This window comes from Suillus fuscotomentosus, assembly GCF_016647785.1.
Source record: "Suillus fuscotomentosus strain FC203 chromosome Unknown F5891scaffold_98, whole genome shotgun sequence".
Lineage (NCBI taxonomy): Eukaryota > Fungi > Basidiomycota > Agaricomycetes > Boletales > Suillaceae > Suillus > Suillus fuscotomentosus.
This window is the reverse complement of record NW_024539610.1, coordinates 140,911-160,000: the sequence shown is the minus strand read 5'-3', so window position 1 is coordinate 160,000 and position 19,090 is coordinate 140,911. Positions and strand designations below refer to the sequence as shown.

Sequence of the window (19,090 nt, the reverse complement as noted above, 5' to 3'; positions counted from 1 at the left end):
GTCGAGTTCTTTGTATGTCCGGCCCCCTTGTATTGCTCACTAGCTCATTTTACACCAACATTGAAAGTATTTGGACTAATTATATACTGCAATTGAGTCAATGCATGTGAGGCTGCCGCTGCTATACCGGTGATCATGGCATCTAGTGGGTCCATTATCCGGCGGTGAATGTTGAGCAAACGGTGAATATAATGACATCTGCACCGAGTTCGGTCACCGATCTTTGGCATCCGCGTATGCACCAAACAAACTTCGATTTGCCATGAATGTGATTGCCGGCCGAGGGTCAGGCACACGTGTGACCGCTGGTGTGACAATGCTGTGTATATATCGATCGACTGCCTCACGTGTAGGTCAGCGTGATGGAGCTGCAAGATCAACATACTCACAGTCATTATGTCCTATGCTATTTAGTCGTTGGATAGCTCGACGCATGGACTCTTCAGCCTCCTCAAACACATTGGGATCGGCTGGTGAAGAGGACCGCCCTGTATATCGGACATTAGCAAAGAATGCAGCAAGTCAATATGACTTACTTGAGGTGGCAGGTAAAGATGTAAGTCTATAACTTCTCTCCCCTCTGGCGATGTCAGGTCAATGACATCAATTTCCTTCTCATATCAGACACTTCCGGTACTCCTGATAGTTGTGTTATCCATTGGATCGTCCCACCACAATCGTAAAGATCCTCGGTGCTGTCCTTTTGAATGTCCGGAAGTGTGTTTTCCATATCAACGTCATCCACTTTGAATGAATTTATTGAATCCGACCTGACCGATCGGTGGGAACAATGTGCCGATTTGCACTATAGTCCCCATGTTCATCGAAGGATCCTGAAATATCTCGGCAGTTGTGGTCATCGCAAAGTCCTGCGCCCACATCCATATGTATCATCGGTGCTATCTCCGTTGTTGTTGTTTTTTCTGGCAACGAAGCATCATCCTCCCATCCGCAGTCGTAAGGATTGGCCGTCGATGACTTTGAGAGAGCCGTCTCCTGGACAACCGGATCATCCCACCCGGACTCGTATGACGATTTCCCGCATGTCTCAGTTGACTAACATTGTCAATAGAGTGTGACAAATGAGCCGTATCATCTGTTGAATCACGGCCTTCCTGGCAGGAAGGTTGATTTATACCTTCATCCTGGCTTGGATTCAATCCTGTGAACCTGTCAGTTGGGATTGAAACAACAAAATGCCCACTAACTTTCTTCCGATGAGACATTCATTGCTGAGGCTTCGGTATCTACACTATATCCCATCCGCAATCGTATGGGTCTGCAGCGGCAGACTCATTTAGCGATACGCCCTGTTCACCATCGGATCATCCCATTCGGACTGGTATACATCATCTGCGGGTATAGGTTCCTGCAAAACTTCATTTCTCATCAGATTTGACAATGCAGCCAGTCTGCTTTGCGGTTGAGTAATCAAATGTTGGCTGCCAAGATAGTACTCGCCTTCCTCCGGTTCATCATTATCTGATCCTATAACCTGGTTAGTAGAAGTGTGAAGAAGTACATAACCAACAAACTTTCCCGGCATTATGACTTCATTCGGAGCTGCAGTTTGGTCCTCCCATCCACAATCATAAGGATCAGGCATCGATAACTGATTTGAGGGTGCAATAGCACCATCCCATCCGCAATCATAGGGATCATCGATGAGAGTCATGGAATCCGGCACGGATCCATGGGATGCGGTGATGTCTGTGAATTTGGCATACATTCTTTTATCAACACAAGTAGCGTATTCCTGGCAGCCAGGTTGTGCCAACCTTCAGATATTGCATTTCCTAATCATATTAATATGGTCTATTCTCATGAGTTATTGAACAAACGCACCATCTCCAGGCTTCGCAGCTCTTCCGGCGCTGTGGTGCCATCCTCCCATCCGCAATTGTATGAATCGGGTGCGGAAAACTCGTGAACGGCAGCAGCTCCATCGACAGTCGGATCGTCCCATCCACAATCATAAGGATCTGGAGAATTGTTGAATCCATCACCGGACTGATGGCATTTGGTGATGTCTGCGATTTAGCTGAATCTTCCGATTGATCAACATAAGTTCGCTTGATCCTGGCTGTCAGCGTGCTAACCTTCCGATGTTGCACCTCCTAATTCTATTCATAAGTTCAGTCACTGGAAAATCCAGTTTGTGCAGATAACTGACCAACAGGACCTTTGATTGTTCGGGAATGTTGGCCTCTTAAAAAGTTTGGGGTCCGAAGCAATTCAGTTACATACATGTCTAATTCAATTTGTTAGATAAATGGATGAAGCATTTTCCATGCTCACGACAGCATGCTTGTGACTTCATCAAAGTCACCATTGAAACAAAGTTCGTATTCTGCGGACCAGGTTTGTTCAACCATGCCAGCAATCCAGCAAACGACTTACTTTTCTCTTTCTTTCCCATGGAATCACTTCGATATTCATAATGGGGAAGCTCGGCACGGAACTTATATACTTAATGGGGATGTTTTCAGAATACCGGGCCGAATAGGGGTTATGTAGAACTTGCATTTATACACCGGATATGATTCCAGTCCGATGATCCTTGAAATGTCGGAATGCTCTCCGATTTGGGGGGAATCCATGACTCTAAAGGGACATAGGTGCCCCACCAATCGATTGGATCCTCCTCCAATGCGCGGCGGTCCTGTACCAGGGAGTCAGTAGGTGTAGAACACCGATTGAGACTCGGTAGAATCGATGCTGGAGAGTTTGTCATCAGCATATGAGGACACTTCGTCGCCAGGATTTGACATAGTTGGAGTGGCACAACGAACATGTAGCTCAGACATGATCATATGTGTGAAAATGAAGTCGGAGAACATAATAAATATGCGCCAAGATATACTGTGATATGTACGGCAATTGAGTACGTGGGACAATGATCGATAACAACCTTCTATTACGTGATAATTACATTAAATCGGTCCAGACACCCATGCTTCTATGTAGGCCACGCGTTTCTCGGAAACACCCACCACCGACATATTGGTATAGTGTTAAGGTCGTACTCTCGTAAGATCGGATCCGAAGGACTTCGGCCTCAGCTCGTACGCTGTGCCCCTTTCCCAAGTACTGTCCCTTATTTCAAAGTACTAACGATAACGCGTCCGAAGGTCCGGACGGGTCTCGTAGTATATCCGGAAGTCTTCCGGATATCGGAAACGCGTATAAGGCTAATCCGGACGTATCCGAACTAGAAACTAACAGAGTAAAGACTACCCGAAGGTAGAGCCGAGGATATAGACTATCGGAATCTATCCGAAGTCTCGGAGAGTGACAAGAGTAAGGAGAACTCAAGTCCGGAGGACAGAAAGAGGACAAACTAAGATGATATTCGAACTGAGGTACTACAGGACATATACACGAGTTTATATACTATGAGGATAACGGAAGTATCAGTAAGCAAGGGTCCGAGGCTATGTACGAAGCATGTGCAAAGGTTATCAAACGCGAGTCGGAAATGAGACATAGTGTTAACGGATCAGTAATCATACCGGTAATAAGCATAACCGAAACACCGGGGAAGAGGAAATACCGAATAGGCTGTGTTTAACGTTATATGAAACAGGAAATGAATTAGAAAGCTTATCGTAAATCGGATCGGAAGCGGATCTATACATCGGACCGGACCGGATCTCAGGGTCCGAAGTCCGGAAGAGAAGCGTTGAATATATGGGATATGACAGTATCACCCCCTTAGGGCCGATCCCTAGAGGCACAAGAACCATCGGTCCGGACCGGACGAGATTATCGCGAGATGATGGAGAAGCGTCTGAGTTCGGAATCGGGACAGGTATACTCAAGGGCGGACGTCCCAGGATGATTCTTCCTTTCCCACTTTTTACTCTCTATAACGCTCTATCGAAAATGTCTGGCAACACCTCCGGATCTCAGAAGACTGCTAAGCAGAAACTGCTGGAGCTTCAACAGCAACTAGCGGACGCTGAAGCTGCGGCTCGGAAGGAGGAGGAGGAGATTCGGAAGCGTCAGGAGGCGGAGCGGAAGCGTGAAGAGGAACGGAAGATTCAGGAGGATCTTAAGAGGATTCGAGAGTCCGAAATTCGGTGGAGGCAGAAAACAAACGGCGCAGGGAGGATAGTAGAGGAAATGGTGAGTTTCGGATGGTTATGATGGCTTTGCCTTGGACGGATGAAAAGTCTCGTGCCATTTCCGCTGACAAGGACGGGATCCTGCAAGCGTTGCAGCGGACAGAGGCCGGACTTGCCTTTTGGACGGATGCGGAGAGCAATGCTCTGGTGAGTTAATCCGTGTTTTTTTTTTTCGGATCCGAGTGTTTTGACGTCCGGATAGGTCAAGTCTTGCGATATCTGCCGGAAAGGACAAGGCTACGTGCCCCGGACGACCCGGAAACTGTCAAGGTGCCCAAGGGCAAGAAGAGGAAGCATGCTGCCGGATCTCCATCTCCGAAAGGTAAGGTAAGAAACGTCAGAAGAGTCCGACTCCTGAAGATCGGAGGAGATGGAGACGGAATACGATGATCAGGCTTGGGTGGCCGCAGCCAACAGTATAGTGGCGGAGCTGGCTAGGACTAACACCCTTTTGGAGAGAAGTATTCAGGCGGCGGAAGGCAGCAGGGCTGCAGCGGACCGGATGAGCTCCGGAATTGAGCTGTTCCTTCAGCAACAGAGGGAATTTTCAAGCCATGTTGTTCGGACATATTCGGAAGGGATTTCGGACGTCTCCGGGTCCGGAGGAGGAAGATGAGGTGATGGAGAAGGGCGTCCGGAAGTGATGCAGGCGGATCCGGAGAGGCGGATGGGTCTATGGAGATGTAGGAATTTCTGGTCCGTTTATGCTTCTTCTCTAAATGTACTTGTATTTCGTATGCACACTATGTACTTCAAAGTTGAATAGGACCGGGTTTGTTCGGATATGCAGCGTGGAAGTCCGAAACTAGTTCGGATGCGTTACCGAGCTCCGTAGCAAGTAACCATGAAGTCTCCTCGTCCGTTCCTTCATATCCGGACCATCGGACGAGGTATAGGAGTTGACATTGTCTTCTCCGACGGTCTAATTTTGAGTCCAAAACTTCGGATATCTCATATTCGGGTTCTCCGTCGACTTCGACCGGAGGCGGAGGCGATTGGATACGATTAGGAATGGTATTGAGTGTGGCTGGTTCTAATTGCGAGACATGGAAAACTGGTGTGTACGGAGTGCATGGAATCCGGAAGTCGGATGGTGAAAGAATGCGTACCCGGACGAGCTATGATTTCGAACGGACCTAAGTTCTTTTCCGAGAGTTTTCTTGGACGGACGGGTGGATCGGAAGTATTTTGCTTGACGAAGACCGGATCTCCGATTTTCATATCCGGAGCAGGTTTCCGTTTGGCGTCCGCAGGTCCTTGATATCTTTCTTGTGCGTGGGCCATTTCTTCTCGGAGGAACTGATGGAGTTCGTCAAGGTCTACTGCATAGTCTCGTGCGCGGGCGGATGAGAGGTCACGTTCCGGATGAACGGATAGGTTCGGATGATATCCCTTATTGGCGAAGAAGGTGATACTCCGGTAGTAGCACTCGGAGCGTTGTTATAAGCGAATTCTGCCAAGGGAAGTAGTTCCGACCAGTTATCCTGCTGATAGTTGCAGTATATCCGGAGGTATTGTTCAAGGGTTTGGTTCGCTCGTTGGTTTGTCCGTCTCCTTCCGGATGATATCCGGACGTGAAGTGGAGGACCATATCTAATGCTTTCCTAAGGACCGGAAGAAATGGCGATACGAATTCTGTTCCTCGGTCCGAAGTGACATGGGATGGAACTCTGTGCTTGGAAAACACGTGGAGGACGAATAGACGAGCGAGATCCGGAGAGGTAATGGTGTCGTGGGTAGGGGATGAATATAGCTTGTTTGGATAGACGGTCGATTACGACGAGGATGGCTGTAAAGCCGGATGAGTCCGGAAGGTGCTCGATGAAATCCCATGGATATAGAATTCCAAGGCTTTTCCGGTATGGGTAACTGCTTGAGCAAATCCGTAAGGTTTGTGTCTCGGAACCTTAGCTCGGCCGCAGGAAGTACAAGACTTGACGTAGTCTTTGACATAGGTACGGATTCCTGGCCAAGTGTACTCGCGTCGGATGATATCTAGCGTCCGGTTCTGTCCGAAGTGTCCGGACAACGGATGATCATGAGTATTCTGGAGGACGCGAAGACGGAGATATTAGATTCCGGAACATATATACGGTTGTCGCAGCGGAGGAAACCACTATCGTCCACCGTCCATCTCGGATCCGAAGGTTCCGGAAGATGTTCGGATGCGATAGGGTCATTAGGAAGTGCGGTCAGGATGTCTTTCCGGAGCTGGTCGATATCAATCAGAACGGCTGCCCTAAGAACCGGAGTTACTAGAGTTGAGGCTCGGAGGGACGAAGCTAACTGTTCCGAAGTGAATACCGACGGAAATTGTGAGGGTTAACTCGAGCGTAGTCCTATCCCCCTCTTTGGGATAGACGTCCCAGCGTCTAGTAAGGGAATCCGGTTTAGCTCCGAGTTTTCCGGGACGGAAACGGATGACTAGGTTAAACTGATGGAGGAATTCCGACCAGCGGGCCTGACGGCGAGAGAGGAGTTTTGTGGTAGAGAAATACTCAAGGTTCTTATGGTCCGTGACAACGTCTATCGGCTCGGCAGAGCCTTCAAGGTAATGTCGCCACGTCCGAAAAGCTTCATGGATGGCTAGAAGTTCCTTATCGTGAGTGTCGTAGTTGAGTTCCGGAGCGGTAAGCGTCCGAGAATAAAATGCCACCGGACGAAGCTCTGAGTCCGGACATACTATGGAAAGTATTCCGGCTATAGCGTAGTCAGAGGCGTCGGTTTCTACGACTATCGGAACATTCGGAATCCAGTGCGTAAGCACCGGAGCGGACGTGAAAGCTTTCTTGAGTGTTTCAAAAGACTTCCGACAATCATCGGAAAAATCCCAAGTAACCCCCTTGCGGGTAAGACGGGTGAGCGGAACTACGATGTCCAAGTAATTGAAAATGAATCGACGATAGAAATTTGCGAATCCGAGGAAGGATTGAATATCCTTAACTTTCCGAGGTTCCGGCCAGTCAACGATGGACTGGATCTTCTCGGACGACATGGTCAAAGCCGTCCGGAGATAGGATGTACCAAGGTATTCAACGGATGTGGTATGGAACGCGCATTTTTCGGGTTTAGCATAGAGTCGATGTTTTCGGAGACGGAGAAGGACTTCTCGGACATGTTCCTTATGGATGCAAGGTCTTGGGAATAGATGAGGATGTCGTCCAGATATACGATAACGCATACATCCAGCATATCAGCAAACACGCTATTGACAAAGCGTTGGAATGCAGCCGGAGCGTTAGTGAGACCTTCCGGCATTACCAACCATTCATATGAGCCATAACGCGTTCGGAACGCGGTCTTCCATTCGTCTCCGTCCGCTATCCGGACGAGATGATAAGCGGATCGGAGGTCGATTTTGGTATAGACTTTAGCGCGGCTCGGAGAGTCTAGGAGGTCGGTAATGAGAGGTAACGGATATCGGTCTTTCTTGGTAATCTGGTTAAGTCCACGGAAATCTACACAGAGGCGAAGGGAGCCATCCTTTTTCTTGACAAACAGGACAGGAGCTCCGTGAGAAGAGGATGAGGAACGGAGGAGTCCGGAGGAAATATTTTCATCAAGAAACTTCCGGAGGGCTGCAAGCTCAACTGCAGATAGAGAATAAATGGTTCCGAGGGGCGGACTAGTTCCTTCCTCTAACTCGATTTTGAGATCATAGGGACGATGAGGAGGAAGTTGGCTAGCTTGCCCTTATCGAACACATCCGAGAATTCGTGATATTCCGGAGGAATTCCGGACAGGTCCGGAGGATCGGATGAAAGGGAAGCGGACCGGAGGTCTACACCGGTCGGACGAAGGTAGATGCTGAACTGTTCCGATCCTTCCAATTTGCAGGCCCGGCAAAAGGCAACCGCATTGATCAAGGAAATGTTGGGGATGGTTTTATCAGCGGAGGTTCCGGATGTAGTCGGAGGAGGTAAATCTTCCATCGGAGGATGCGGATCCGGAGACGGAAGCGACGTCGGAGGTGTCGAAGGCATTCCATGAGAAGTCGTTCGGAAATCGATGCTGCCCGAAACCCAGTCAATCAACGGATTGTGTAGGGTGAGCCAGCTATATCCAAGAACGATAAAACAAGAAGAATCCAACGGAGTAACGTAAAACGTATCGGAGGTAACTACACCGGACGGAAAACAGATAGGCAAATCTATAGCTTCAGAAATCATATTATTACAAGTACCATCAAACAAACGGAGAGAAAGCGGAGATATCGGATATGTAGGAATTTTATTTTTTCGGACGAAATCAGAGTCTATAAAACAGTGAGAGGAACCACAATCAATTAGTGAAGGAAAATCAGAAATATCAGGAAAAGTAGGAATAGAAACGTATGGACAAGAGAGTTCGGATCGGAAAGAGAAACAGCATTGAGACGTAGCTCCGTTGCACGGGTAGAGTCAACGCAACCCTCATCCCGTGCGGAGTCGGGAGGGTTGCGGACTATTTTTTTGCTGCATCCGAAGCCTCCGGTTTGTCTTCCGGAGTTACTACTGCAGCGCGGCCTTTGGCAGCGCGCGAAGTAGACTTGGTGCATTCCCGAGCCGAATGGCCGGGTCCACCGCAGAATAGACAGAGTTTGTTATCCATCCGTCTCTTACGTTCTTCGGACGTGAGCTTCCCGTCCTTTCCTAACTTGGAGGTAAGGTCCGGAGGTTTAGAAACGGAGGATGATGCGGAAGTAGCGGGTTGTCGGATTTGTACCTCGAAGGTCCGGACGAGTTGGAATTCGTCCGATCGGACGTGGTTTGCTTAGGAGGAATGGAGGTGGTGGGTTTAGTTTCGCGGGCGACTTCTCCCTTCCGTTCCCAGTATCGAGCGTCGATAGTCTGGGCAAGGATCTTGTATTCGGAAAGGGTGGAAGGTTTACCCATGCGACTGATTTCGTCTTTGATACGAGCCGGAAGTCCGTTATAGAATTGGCGTCTTAGGGCACCGTCACCCCAGCCACGGACTTGTGAAGCAAGACGCTGAAATTCAACAACATATTTATTAATGCGTTGTCCGTCACGCATATGAAGTTGCTCCAATTGCATTTCCGCATCTCCGGACGGATCGTGCGGTCCGAAATTGGTTTGGAGTTCAAGCATGAACGCGGAGTAATCATCCATCCAATCCGGACGATCATCGTCCTCGTCGGCTAGGAGATCCGGTTCGAACCACTCGAGTGCCATACCCTTAAGGTAGGATTGGGCGAAGTTGACTTTTGCCCGTCCGGAACGGAAGGCTTTGGGTTTGCTTTGGAAGTAGAGCTCGCATTGGACGAAGAATGCACGAAGCTTCCGAGGCTCAGTGCCATCGAAAGTATCGGGCTCACGGATCTTGACTTTAGAATCTTCGGACGAGGTCGGACGACGATTGTTGCGTGCGAGATTGTCGATGGCTTGAGAAAGCCGAAGCATGACACGGTCTTGTGGGTTTAACCCGTCAAATTCATCATCGTTGTCATCCGGTTCATCATCCGGATCACCTCCGAAGTCATCCGGAGGGTTTCCACCAGGAGTATCTTCATCGTCCGGAGGTCCTTCGTCATCCGGATCACCTCCGGCAGGAGTGCGCGTAGGGGTTTCCGGATGCGGACGATTCATGAGTTGCGAAATACTTTGAGCAGGACCGCGTGATACACGGCGCTGAGAGAAACTGGTGAAGGCGTTAACTACGGATGTCGGATCGCGTCGGGTGGACGAAAGTCCGACAGCGTGCAAAGCGGCTTGGTTTACTTTAGTAGGAGCCATGATATGAGTAAGTGTACTTGGAAAGGTGTGAGTTCGAATATACTGTTAAGGTCGTACTCTCGTAAGATCGGATCCGAAGGACTTCGGCCTCAGCTCGTACGCTGTGCCCCTTTCCCAAGTACTGTCCCTTATTTCAAAGTACTAACGATAACGCGTCCGAAGGTCCGGACGGGTCTCGTAGTATATCCGGAAGTCTTCCGGATATCGGAAACGCGTATAAGGCTAATCCGGACGTATCCGAACTAGAAACTAACAGAGTAAAGACTACCCGAAGGTAGAGCCGAGGATATAGACTATCGGAATCTATCCGAAGTCTCGGAGAGTGACAAGAGTAAGGAGAACTCAAGTCCGGAGGACAGAAAGAGGACAAACTAAGATGATATTCGAACTGAGGTACTACAGGACATATACACGAGTTTATATACTATGAGGATAACGGAAGTATCAGTAAGCAAGGGTCCGAGGCTATGTACGAAGCATGTGCAAAGGTTATCAAACGCGAGTCGGAAATGAGACATAGGTTAACGGATCAGTAATCATACCGGTAATAAGCATAACCGAAACACCGGGAAGAGGAAATACCGAATAGGCTGTGTTTAACGTTATATGAAACAGGAAATGAATTAGAAAGCTTATCGTAAATCGGATCGGAAGCGGATCTATACATCGGACCAGACCGGATCTCAGGGTCCGAAGTCCGGAAGAGAAGCGTGAATATATGGGATATGACATATAGATCCTGATATGGGTAAAATTTCTCTGAGTCATTCCTTTTTCTCTTCCCCAGAGAGTTGCGCTGTTATCAACTCACCAACATTTTGCATCTAGTGCTATGACACCTTCCGAAGCAGACGCTGCTCTGAATAACACATTAGAGGATGTGCAATCGCTTATAAAGCGATGTATGAAGTTGAAGGAGGGCGATTCAGCGGCGGGGTTGGCATTATCGGATGAGATCGCTAGACGTGTGGTACGTCCGCTGCCGTTTATGTGGTGTTAATGTTGGTACTAACACAATTGGTTACAGGCAAAAGACTTAAAACTCTACGCAGGCCACGCGACATCATTCTCCCCCCAGCTGCTGTCATGTGCAGCGGTCGTACGGCAGTATTCCAAGGCTGGCGTCTTTCAAGCATTGCCGGACTGGACAACCATCGTCGACAATGATCCACGCATCAAGCATCATCCAAGATTCCACAAGACGGTAAATTATCGTCATGTCACTAGTTTTGGGGTCACGGAACCTGTTGCTTCCGGTTTGACGGATGCGCAAGCTACCTCCTCAACACTGCCCTTCGGTGCCACTCCGGAGGGCAGATCGATAGCTCACGTTCAAGACCCTGCCCTCACAAAGGATATCTTGAGCCCGGCCATACATGCACATGCATCTACCCCTGGCAGCCTTGTTTGACCAGGTCCCGCCGACTCCTCCGCGAACAGTAACGGCACCTTTGGAACCGCTGACTCCTATGTACCCTTCCTACCGCAGCTGCGCCAAGCAAGGACGATCCTAGTGTGACGGGAAACATGAAGACACAAACGAAGACCGTTCGACAACCGGCCAAGCGGAAGAACATACAAGCGGAAGATGATGCCACAAATGAAACTTACGGGATGCGTAGACCAGCACCACGCCCATTATCCCGGCAATCTGCTCCGAAAAGGAAGAAGAAGTTCATGTCGGATGATGATGAGAACCACCTGACCGGAAGCATACTCGTCACCCGGAAGGTGCTACAGTCCTTCTTTTGCTGTTTGTACTTCTGACTTTAGCATGAATGTTGCAGCACAAATCGTCGGCATCGACGGCAAATGCAGTTGCAGGACCTGTCAATCCAACGCCCTCGGACACGGTCGATAAAGGTTTCTGGGATGCAGACACCTGGGTAGGTCGTCATCTACTCGGTGATTTCATTTTAATGCTTATTTCTCTAGCCTACTGGATGGGGTCGTGATTCCACCATTGCAACGGCTGGCGGAGGTGGGTTCTTGATACTCTGGATGCTAATATCAGGTGATGTATGTCGTCCCAGTATTCCGTTCGCTATCACCCCCGAAAGTGTGACAAATGTGTCAAATTGGATGTACCTTGTATTGTACTGCCGGACAAGAAACATGGGTTCACGCGACTTGCCTGTGCCAACTGCGATGAAATGAAGATAACCTGTGCAATTGACGGCATTGGCGTCCGGGAGAGGTTGCAAGCAAAGTTGAAGGGAGATGAAGCGCTTCCTCCCAAACGTACTCAAATCCGCACCCCCAAATCGCGCCCCACCGAAACTCAAGCTAAAGCTGCCACCACAAAAAGAAAGAAAAAACCTGCTCGTGTATTCACCCATGCCGGACAAAAGGATGTTCCGTTGGATTTATCGGGCGGTAAGCACATCTATAGCACGCTTCGGGCTAGCGAAAATCAATCAAATTTCAGACTCACATGCGGACCAACCGATGGAGGGTGTGACTCCACATCCGGATCCACTGGCATCCCCGGCCATGCAGCCTTTGGAGACAGTGTTACCCCCAGCAACGGCCCAACCGATCACCGATCCTACGGTTGGGTCAGGCAGACTCAGACATCAGCCCGAGCCCGAGCCAACTGCCAGAGATATACTGCATAGTATACATGACCTCGGTAGACGGTTTGATCTCCTTGCCACAAACGAACGGGTGGACGCGTTAGACACAAGGTTAGGTGTGATGGAGGAGAGATTAGATGTGAGGTTGACCGTGCTGGAGAAATGTTTAAGCGCTTCGAATCAGCATTGGACTGCGACATCATCATCTCTGGGCAATTTGGCCATGGCTCTTCGGAAGCACAAAGACGATCGGATGATACACCGTCCTTGTGAGAGCATAGCCGGAGACTCACAATCGCAGCAACATAAGGCCATATATCCGTTGTGGTCACTCCACAATACCGGCAGCGGTGATGAGGAGGCAGCCCCCTGGTGTCAACAGCAGACGGCTAGATAATGCCAGGAGATCTGTATCTACAGCTGTACCCAGAACATCACTTCCGTTTGCCTCCTCTCCTTTATCCTCCCGATTCTCTAGCGCCCCTCCCAGCACATCCAGCGAGTAGATCGTTGGCACATCCGGCTGCGCATTTCATGACTAAAGGAGCCTAATGCTGTACTTGTATTTGTCTTGTATTTCTATAAGATAGCAGTGAGGAGATGTATGAAGGTTTGCAATAGATGAATCAGATGTTCCACTACATTGAAAGTTTGCTTTGTCGGGAATGTTTGGCATACAATAGCCTACTTTCAAGACGATTCTGCTGAACGATATGTTTATTGATGCATCATATGGCAAACATATGATCAAAGGGGTGCTTCCGGGATGGGCCAGCTGGTGTCACGGATGTTGTTTTCGGCCCAAGAAGTCGCGTTTTGTGTCGTCGGGTGGGCAAGACAAGACAAAATTCGGTTGTGGCGGCTGTGTATGAATGTATTAATCATGGAGATCTGCCCAGGCAGATGGGCTGCGCAACAGGGACCCGTGGGGAGCAGGCCAGCTCATCGCTCCTCTAGGGTTACGGATGAGCTTAGCTAGTTATTTTTGGGCCCATCAGCATATGCTTTGATCTCAGTAATGCTGACGGGAGGGCTCAGCTAATCATTGTTAGGCCCAGTGAGGCTCAATCAGCAAAGGTCCAGTTGACCAACAAGGATGAGTTTCATCTCAGAAGGGCCAGGAAGTGATGTTTCGGCCTGTGTTATAAGCATGTTACTCTCTGAGAGGCAACCAAGCTAAGATGGATAATCTCGGAACATTTGATGGATGGGCTCAGCCCTTTATTGTGAGGTCGGTGAACATTACAAGGGCAAACTGACATGCCAAGCAATTGATTCTGTGTGTAATGCGGTTTTGGCAAAGCACAGTTGGCCATTTGATGACCCAGCACGTATTTACACTATCTTACGGATGGGCCCTACTAGTGAACTGTTGCTCTCGGAAGGGCTTGTACGCTGGCTTAAAACGTCGGATATGGGTCTCTGGTGAAGATGGATGCGATCCAGGATGTGGTTGGGCCTTGGAGCCAATACAAATAGCAGAGCAATGCAACTTTTGATGTGATACCGGAAGAGATATATATATTGACATTTGCAGATTGACCTCTCCGGAAATTCAAGAAATCAATTTCACGGATGATGTGGAAACCCTTGTAGATCATGAGCCAAATGGATCCAGTTATGTGATAAATGCATGGAAACATCAGCATACATGATTATCTAGAAGTTACATCCCAAGCATTCCCCAGAATCGCCAAACAGGTTATCAATTGTCATCATGAACATCTTCCGTATGATACGCAAGACATCCAATCAGGTTGTGGCGATGCCTGGTATCGGAAGATGGTATGATGACCTGCGGCTACGTATGTACCAAGTAATCCGGTCGGCTACTATATTCGGTAGCCACAACTCACATGGGCTTAGTTACTACAAAGATGAAGCAATACCAACAGTTTGATATAGGAGCGCATACGGATAAAAAGATGATATATGCGTTAGCGTGCTGGCTACCTATCACCCCCAGAGCTATAATTGGACGCGATCGTTTTTCCGTAGCTCAGCATGCCAGAACTTGTATCACGCCCGGCCTACAACCCGATGAGCTATATACACTGCAGTATATTATGCTATTGGAAGTTCAAGCTTCATGCAATCACCATGAAGCCAGGCGTATGTGACTAGGTGGGACTAAGCAGTACGCACAAAAACCATTCAAAAAGGAATAGGTGAAATAATATATGTACTGGAGCATCAAACTGGGTAAAATCACAGAATCTCCGCAATATCGGCGACCCGCGCAGTATATCTAAGAGTCCAAACCTAGATAATGCTTTCAATCCAAGGACGGTGATCAACTAGTCCGGTAGCATATTTCCGGGAGAATATACAGATGTCCCGGAGGTAATAAAATACCGGATACAGTTCAATATGAATGCTGATTCTTAATGTTGAGCAGGGAAGCAGATAACGCACCCATGTCTCTTCCTCCCGGACATTTCTGTCATCGGCCGCAGAGTCTATACCCGCCAGATTCAAATCCTTGTCTGACGCTGCCTTAGGCGGTGGGAGCGCGTGTGAGTTCAAGATTCATATACACACATAATCAAACATACCTTTACCAAGATAGTTCCGGTGCGAACTTTGTCCTCGTCAGTCGATTGGAACTTCTTCTTTCTCTTCTGTCTGGACCTCGAGAGTGGAGGTGACTTGGGTCCATCTGCGATAACCGCCACATCCAAATCTTCATCGCCTGCCTTCCTCTTGTGCTGTCGCTGACGTGCGGTGCTGCATTTCCGGGTTTCGTCTTGGCACCCGCAGTTGATCTACATCAGGAATGGCCTATCCACCATTGCTTCTGGAAGATCCTGTATGGCTGTCCAGGTATCCGACTCACCATTTATGGGTGAGAAGTGGATTAAGGCCTACTTTGCCTAGGAAATTTCGTCATATACCGTTTGAACCTTTTCCGGGTATCCGATGCACCATTCATTGGTGAGAAGTGGATTAAGGCTTGTTGCGGTGCATGCAAGATAAATCAAAGTACCTCTGTATCCGACTCACCATTTGTGGGTGAGAAGTGGATTAAGGCCCACTTTGCCTAGGAAATTTCGTCATAGACCGTTGTAGAGACTCGTGTGTCTCATGGTCTGATATGACAGCTTTACACTAGGAAGTACATGGCATGAACTTGTAGTGTCACTCTGTGCGCTACCTGCAGCTATCTCTATATGAGGCGCAGCTTTCCCGCGCAACGCGCGCACCATTCCCGCGCTTCACGATGTATGCGCGCGCGCGTTCCCGCGCTTGCGCGCCCTATAGCGCCAGCCATTCAGATGCATCCATCCACTGTCCACCAAGCTCCCTAGTACGTATATTTCCATTTCCTTTATTAGCATAGTTCCACCTTTATTTTTATCATAGTTTCTCACTCATATATATTTTTACATACCTACTCGGTAGCGCTTTGGCTCCGCATGACTGCGCTTAGGCGCGCTATATAAGCGCCAGCAGTACATACTACACTTTACCTTACTTTACCTCCCATTTACTTATTACTACTTACTTACTACTTAGCAGAACATAGTAGAACTCTATCTGTTTACACCTCGCATCTCTCTTCTCTTATCTAGTATCATATCATCACTTAAGTCTAACCTCTCTGTTGTTTCTGCATACGCACGCGCGCTTTCCCGCGCTTCGCGCTAAATACGCGCGCGTGTTCCCGCGCCTTGCGCGCACCTGCGCTTTCTCGCGCTTCGCTTCAGCGCGTACCTGTAGATCTTTGCTGCACCTGCTTCCCCTTTAGGGTCGAACGCACTTGTCTCCTCAGGTAACGCAGACTAGGCAACACTCGACCTACAACATTTTTTAGATACAGTTAGGAGCATCTTTTGTTCCTCTCTGTATTGTTGTTTCTACACCGTTTTACCCTTTTCCGGGTATCCGATGCACCATTCATTGGTGAGAAGTGGATTAAGGCTTGTTGCGGTGCATGCAAGATAAATCACACTACCTCTGATTGCGACGACAGATGCACCGCAACAGGCCTTAATCCACTTCTCACCTATAAATGGTGCATTGGACACCCGGAAAGGGATGAAATTTCCCAGGCACCGTGTATTCGCACAGAAAATTAATTTCCCAGTCACAGGGTGTTGCTGCTTGGCTTTGTAAGTGCATTTTTGCTGCAGCAGTGAGCGCTCACTGCAGTCACCGCTGGAGACGCCATCACTCTTGTTGTCAATGTCAGATGTCTGGACCGTTCCGCCTGAAACTCAACTGTATTGTCTTGGGCGATAATCCTCGCCGTATTTTCCCGGTCGACATTGAGCGGACGGAGATTGTTGGTGACCTCAAAGAGGTCATCAAAGACAAGAAAAGGCCGGAATTTGACCATGTTGCCACTGACCGTCTTGAGCTATGGAAGGTGAGTGATCTGATGCCTAGGATCGGATATTGATAATATGATATTTTGGAAGGTCGACCTGCCCATCAACGAGATGATTGAGCAAAATCTCAACAATCTTACACTTGACCCAATGAAATCCCTATCACCTGTGGATGAAATGGTAGAGATTTTTCCCGATGCTCCTCCGCGCAAGTATCTGCATATTATTATCCAATGCCCGCCTGCCGGTGAGTTGTCCTTCGATATTGCCACCCTTTCCTCACTGATGGTGGTCCGACTTAGTGTCTTCCGGACCGCTCCGCCTGAAACTCAACTGTATTGTCTTCGGCGATGATCCTCGCCATATTTTCCCAGTCGACATTGAGCGGACGAAGACTGTCAGTGACCTCAAAAATGTTATCAAGGTCGCTAAGAAGCCAGAGTTTGACCATGTTGCCGCCGACCGTCTTGAGCTATGGAAGGTGAGAGATCTGATGCCTACGGTTGAATGTTAATAATCTGATGTTTTCGAAGGTCAAGATCGATTGGAACAATATAGATTTACGGAACGCGATCATAGACGGAGGCGTCGAGCTGCACCCGTTAACCGAACTGTCCGATGTGTTTGCGGATGGAATAGAGCGCGGATGCATTCATATCGTCGTACAACATCCTGCCGTTGCACGACAAATTCCAGCTGTTGATCGGCGAATCGCTTATCTCAAGAAGGGCGCGGGTAGTCCGTCGGCCGGAGCAAAACCATCCGCATTCTCTACGAAGCAGGACCAGCAAGAGTACCTTTGCAATCGTCCTCGCAGAGCCGCGGACCCTGTTCCCATTACTCTTCTCGAGCCTATCTTTGCCGAGTTCGTGGATGATTGTCAAAATCATCAACCAACCGTCCGTGATAACGACGTTGTTTTGCAACTGTCGGAAAAGATGGCCTCCTTCTATCCCAATGAACTCGCGCGGATGAATACATTCTGGCAAGTACTCCGGGACTACGGTATTATACTGAATGCTTCTATGGTTGGCTCGACCGGATGTACGATGGACGGACATCTTTTGTCTACCAACGGACAGTTTGTGCTGATGATTATTGAGGGGAAGAACGAGATCGGAAGCGGCGCTGCCGAACCATTTATGGAGGCGATGCTGTACTACCGCAAGTTTATGGAAGACTCGAAGATTGAGATGGCGAGGCTCCGGTCTTTCATTCCATGCATCCATATCATCGTCTTCGGTTAGTTCATTTCACCAGATTAATTGCTAAAGCTGTTTATTGATCACAACTAGGGGCATGCATCGGCTTTTCAGGCTCTGTTTTCACTGAAAAAGTCCAGTCCGATGTCCTGGTCCCTATCATTCCTTTGTTTTGGCATTCAACAGACCTCCACATGCAAGTGATGGCAGCTCGTACTTTCGGGCTCTCAAAATTGCCGTCGAGAAACTTACCAAACTATACTCCCGTCCAATCCCGTCCCTCGCACCCGAAGATCCATATCTTAAATGTCCTTACCCTCGGAGTTATACCACTTCCACCGGTTTCATTCAGCAATTCTCATATGATGAGATTCAAATCCTCAGGGATCGACTTATCTTCTTCGGGGAAACTGTCGGCGGTGTGGCTGGGAGCAAGATATGCATGAAGTTTGTCAGGCACTATTCCCCTCATGCCCATGAATTCTGTGCCAGCAAGGGGAACGCCCCGAAAATTATCGCCTACAATTCTTTACCTGGCGGCTGGAATATGGTGGTTATGGATGCCCTTGATATTGATAATGATTGCTTTCCGCAATGACCTGGCTCATATCGACTACTCAGTGAGATAAGTGTGTCGGACCGTCAGCCGCTGAAGGAGACCATCACCACTCTCATCCGGGAGTTACACAATCACAATGACAGCTACGTTCATGGCGACCTCCGAGATACCAATTTCGTTGTGCGGGACGACAAACACTTCATGCTGCTCGATTTCGATTGGGCCGGACCGATCCAGAAGATGCATTATCCTATGTATGTCAATCGGGAGGATATTCAATGGCCTGACGGTGCGTGGGATGGGCAGAAGATTGTGGCGGAGCATGATTTGGATATGCTGAATTATCTATTTCATCCTGAGCAAGATGTTCGGGAGCCAGCTGCAAAGCGCCGCTGTATATTTGGTGAAGGGTCGCTAACGGTCATTTGATTCATGTATAATTTGTTGTAGCACCAAAAGTCCACTTTGCTTGATACCAGTCTGTATTTTTCGGAGAACGGCGACATAGATTAATATCTGTTGTAATGTAGCTCGCCAATTCGATTATTGCCCATGGCACA

General features: G+C 48.6%; 3 protein-coding genes across 3 annotated transcripts; 2 read left to right on the top strand and 1 right to left on the bottom strand.

Moving 5' to 3' along the window:
• Window positions 1–213: 213 nt before the first annotated feature.
• On the bottom strand, window positions 214–2,807 carry F5891DRAFT_1196376 (uncharacterized protein; the record flags this gene model as incomplete). Its single annotated transcript, XM_041368283.1, has 15 exons — window positions 214–338; window positions 390–488; window positions 537–580; window positions 627–744; window positions 807–996; window positions 1,062–1,162; window positions 1,209–1,252; window positions 1,308–1,710; window positions 1,779–1,796; window positions 1,842–2,030; window positions 2,100–2,123; window positions 2,174–2,251; window positions 2,401–2,469; window positions 2,533–2,662; window positions 2,694–2,807. 15 exons carry the CDS (start codon window positions 2,805–2,807, stop codon window positions 214–216), a joined length of 1,746 nt encoding a protein of 581 aa, XP_041219095.1.
• Window positions 2,808–10,694: 7,887 nt separating this feature from the next.
• F5891DRAFT_1196371 (uncharacterized protein) lies at window positions 10,695–12,835 on the top strand (the record flags this gene model as incomplete). The annotated part of the gene is made up of 8 exons (XM_041368282.1): window positions 10,695–10,832; window positions 10,890–11,160; window positions 11,352–11,593; window positions 11,650–11,748; window positions 11,798–11,843; window positions 11,896–11,921; window positions 11,974–12,238; window positions 12,291–12,835. The coding sequence occupies 8 exons, from the start codon at window positions 10,695–10,697 to the stop codon at window positions 12,833–12,835; spliced, it is 1,632 nt and encodes a 543-aa protein (XP_041219094.1).
• Window positions 12,836–16,630: 3,795 nt separating this feature from the next.
• Window positions 16,631–18,959, top strand: F5891DRAFT_985860 (uncharacterized protein; the record flags this gene model as incomplete). Its single annotated transcript, XM_041377664.1, has 7 exons — window positions 16,631–16,807; window positions 16,860–17,016; window positions 17,072–17,250; window positions 17,303–18,011; window positions 18,086–18,110; window positions 18,158–18,521; window positions 18,618–18,959. 7 exons carry the CDS (start codon window positions 16,631–16,633, stop codon window positions 18,957–18,959), a joined length of 1,953 nt encoding a protein of 650 aa, XP_041219093.1.
• Between the last annotated feature and the right edge of the window lie 131 nt (window positions 18,960–19,090).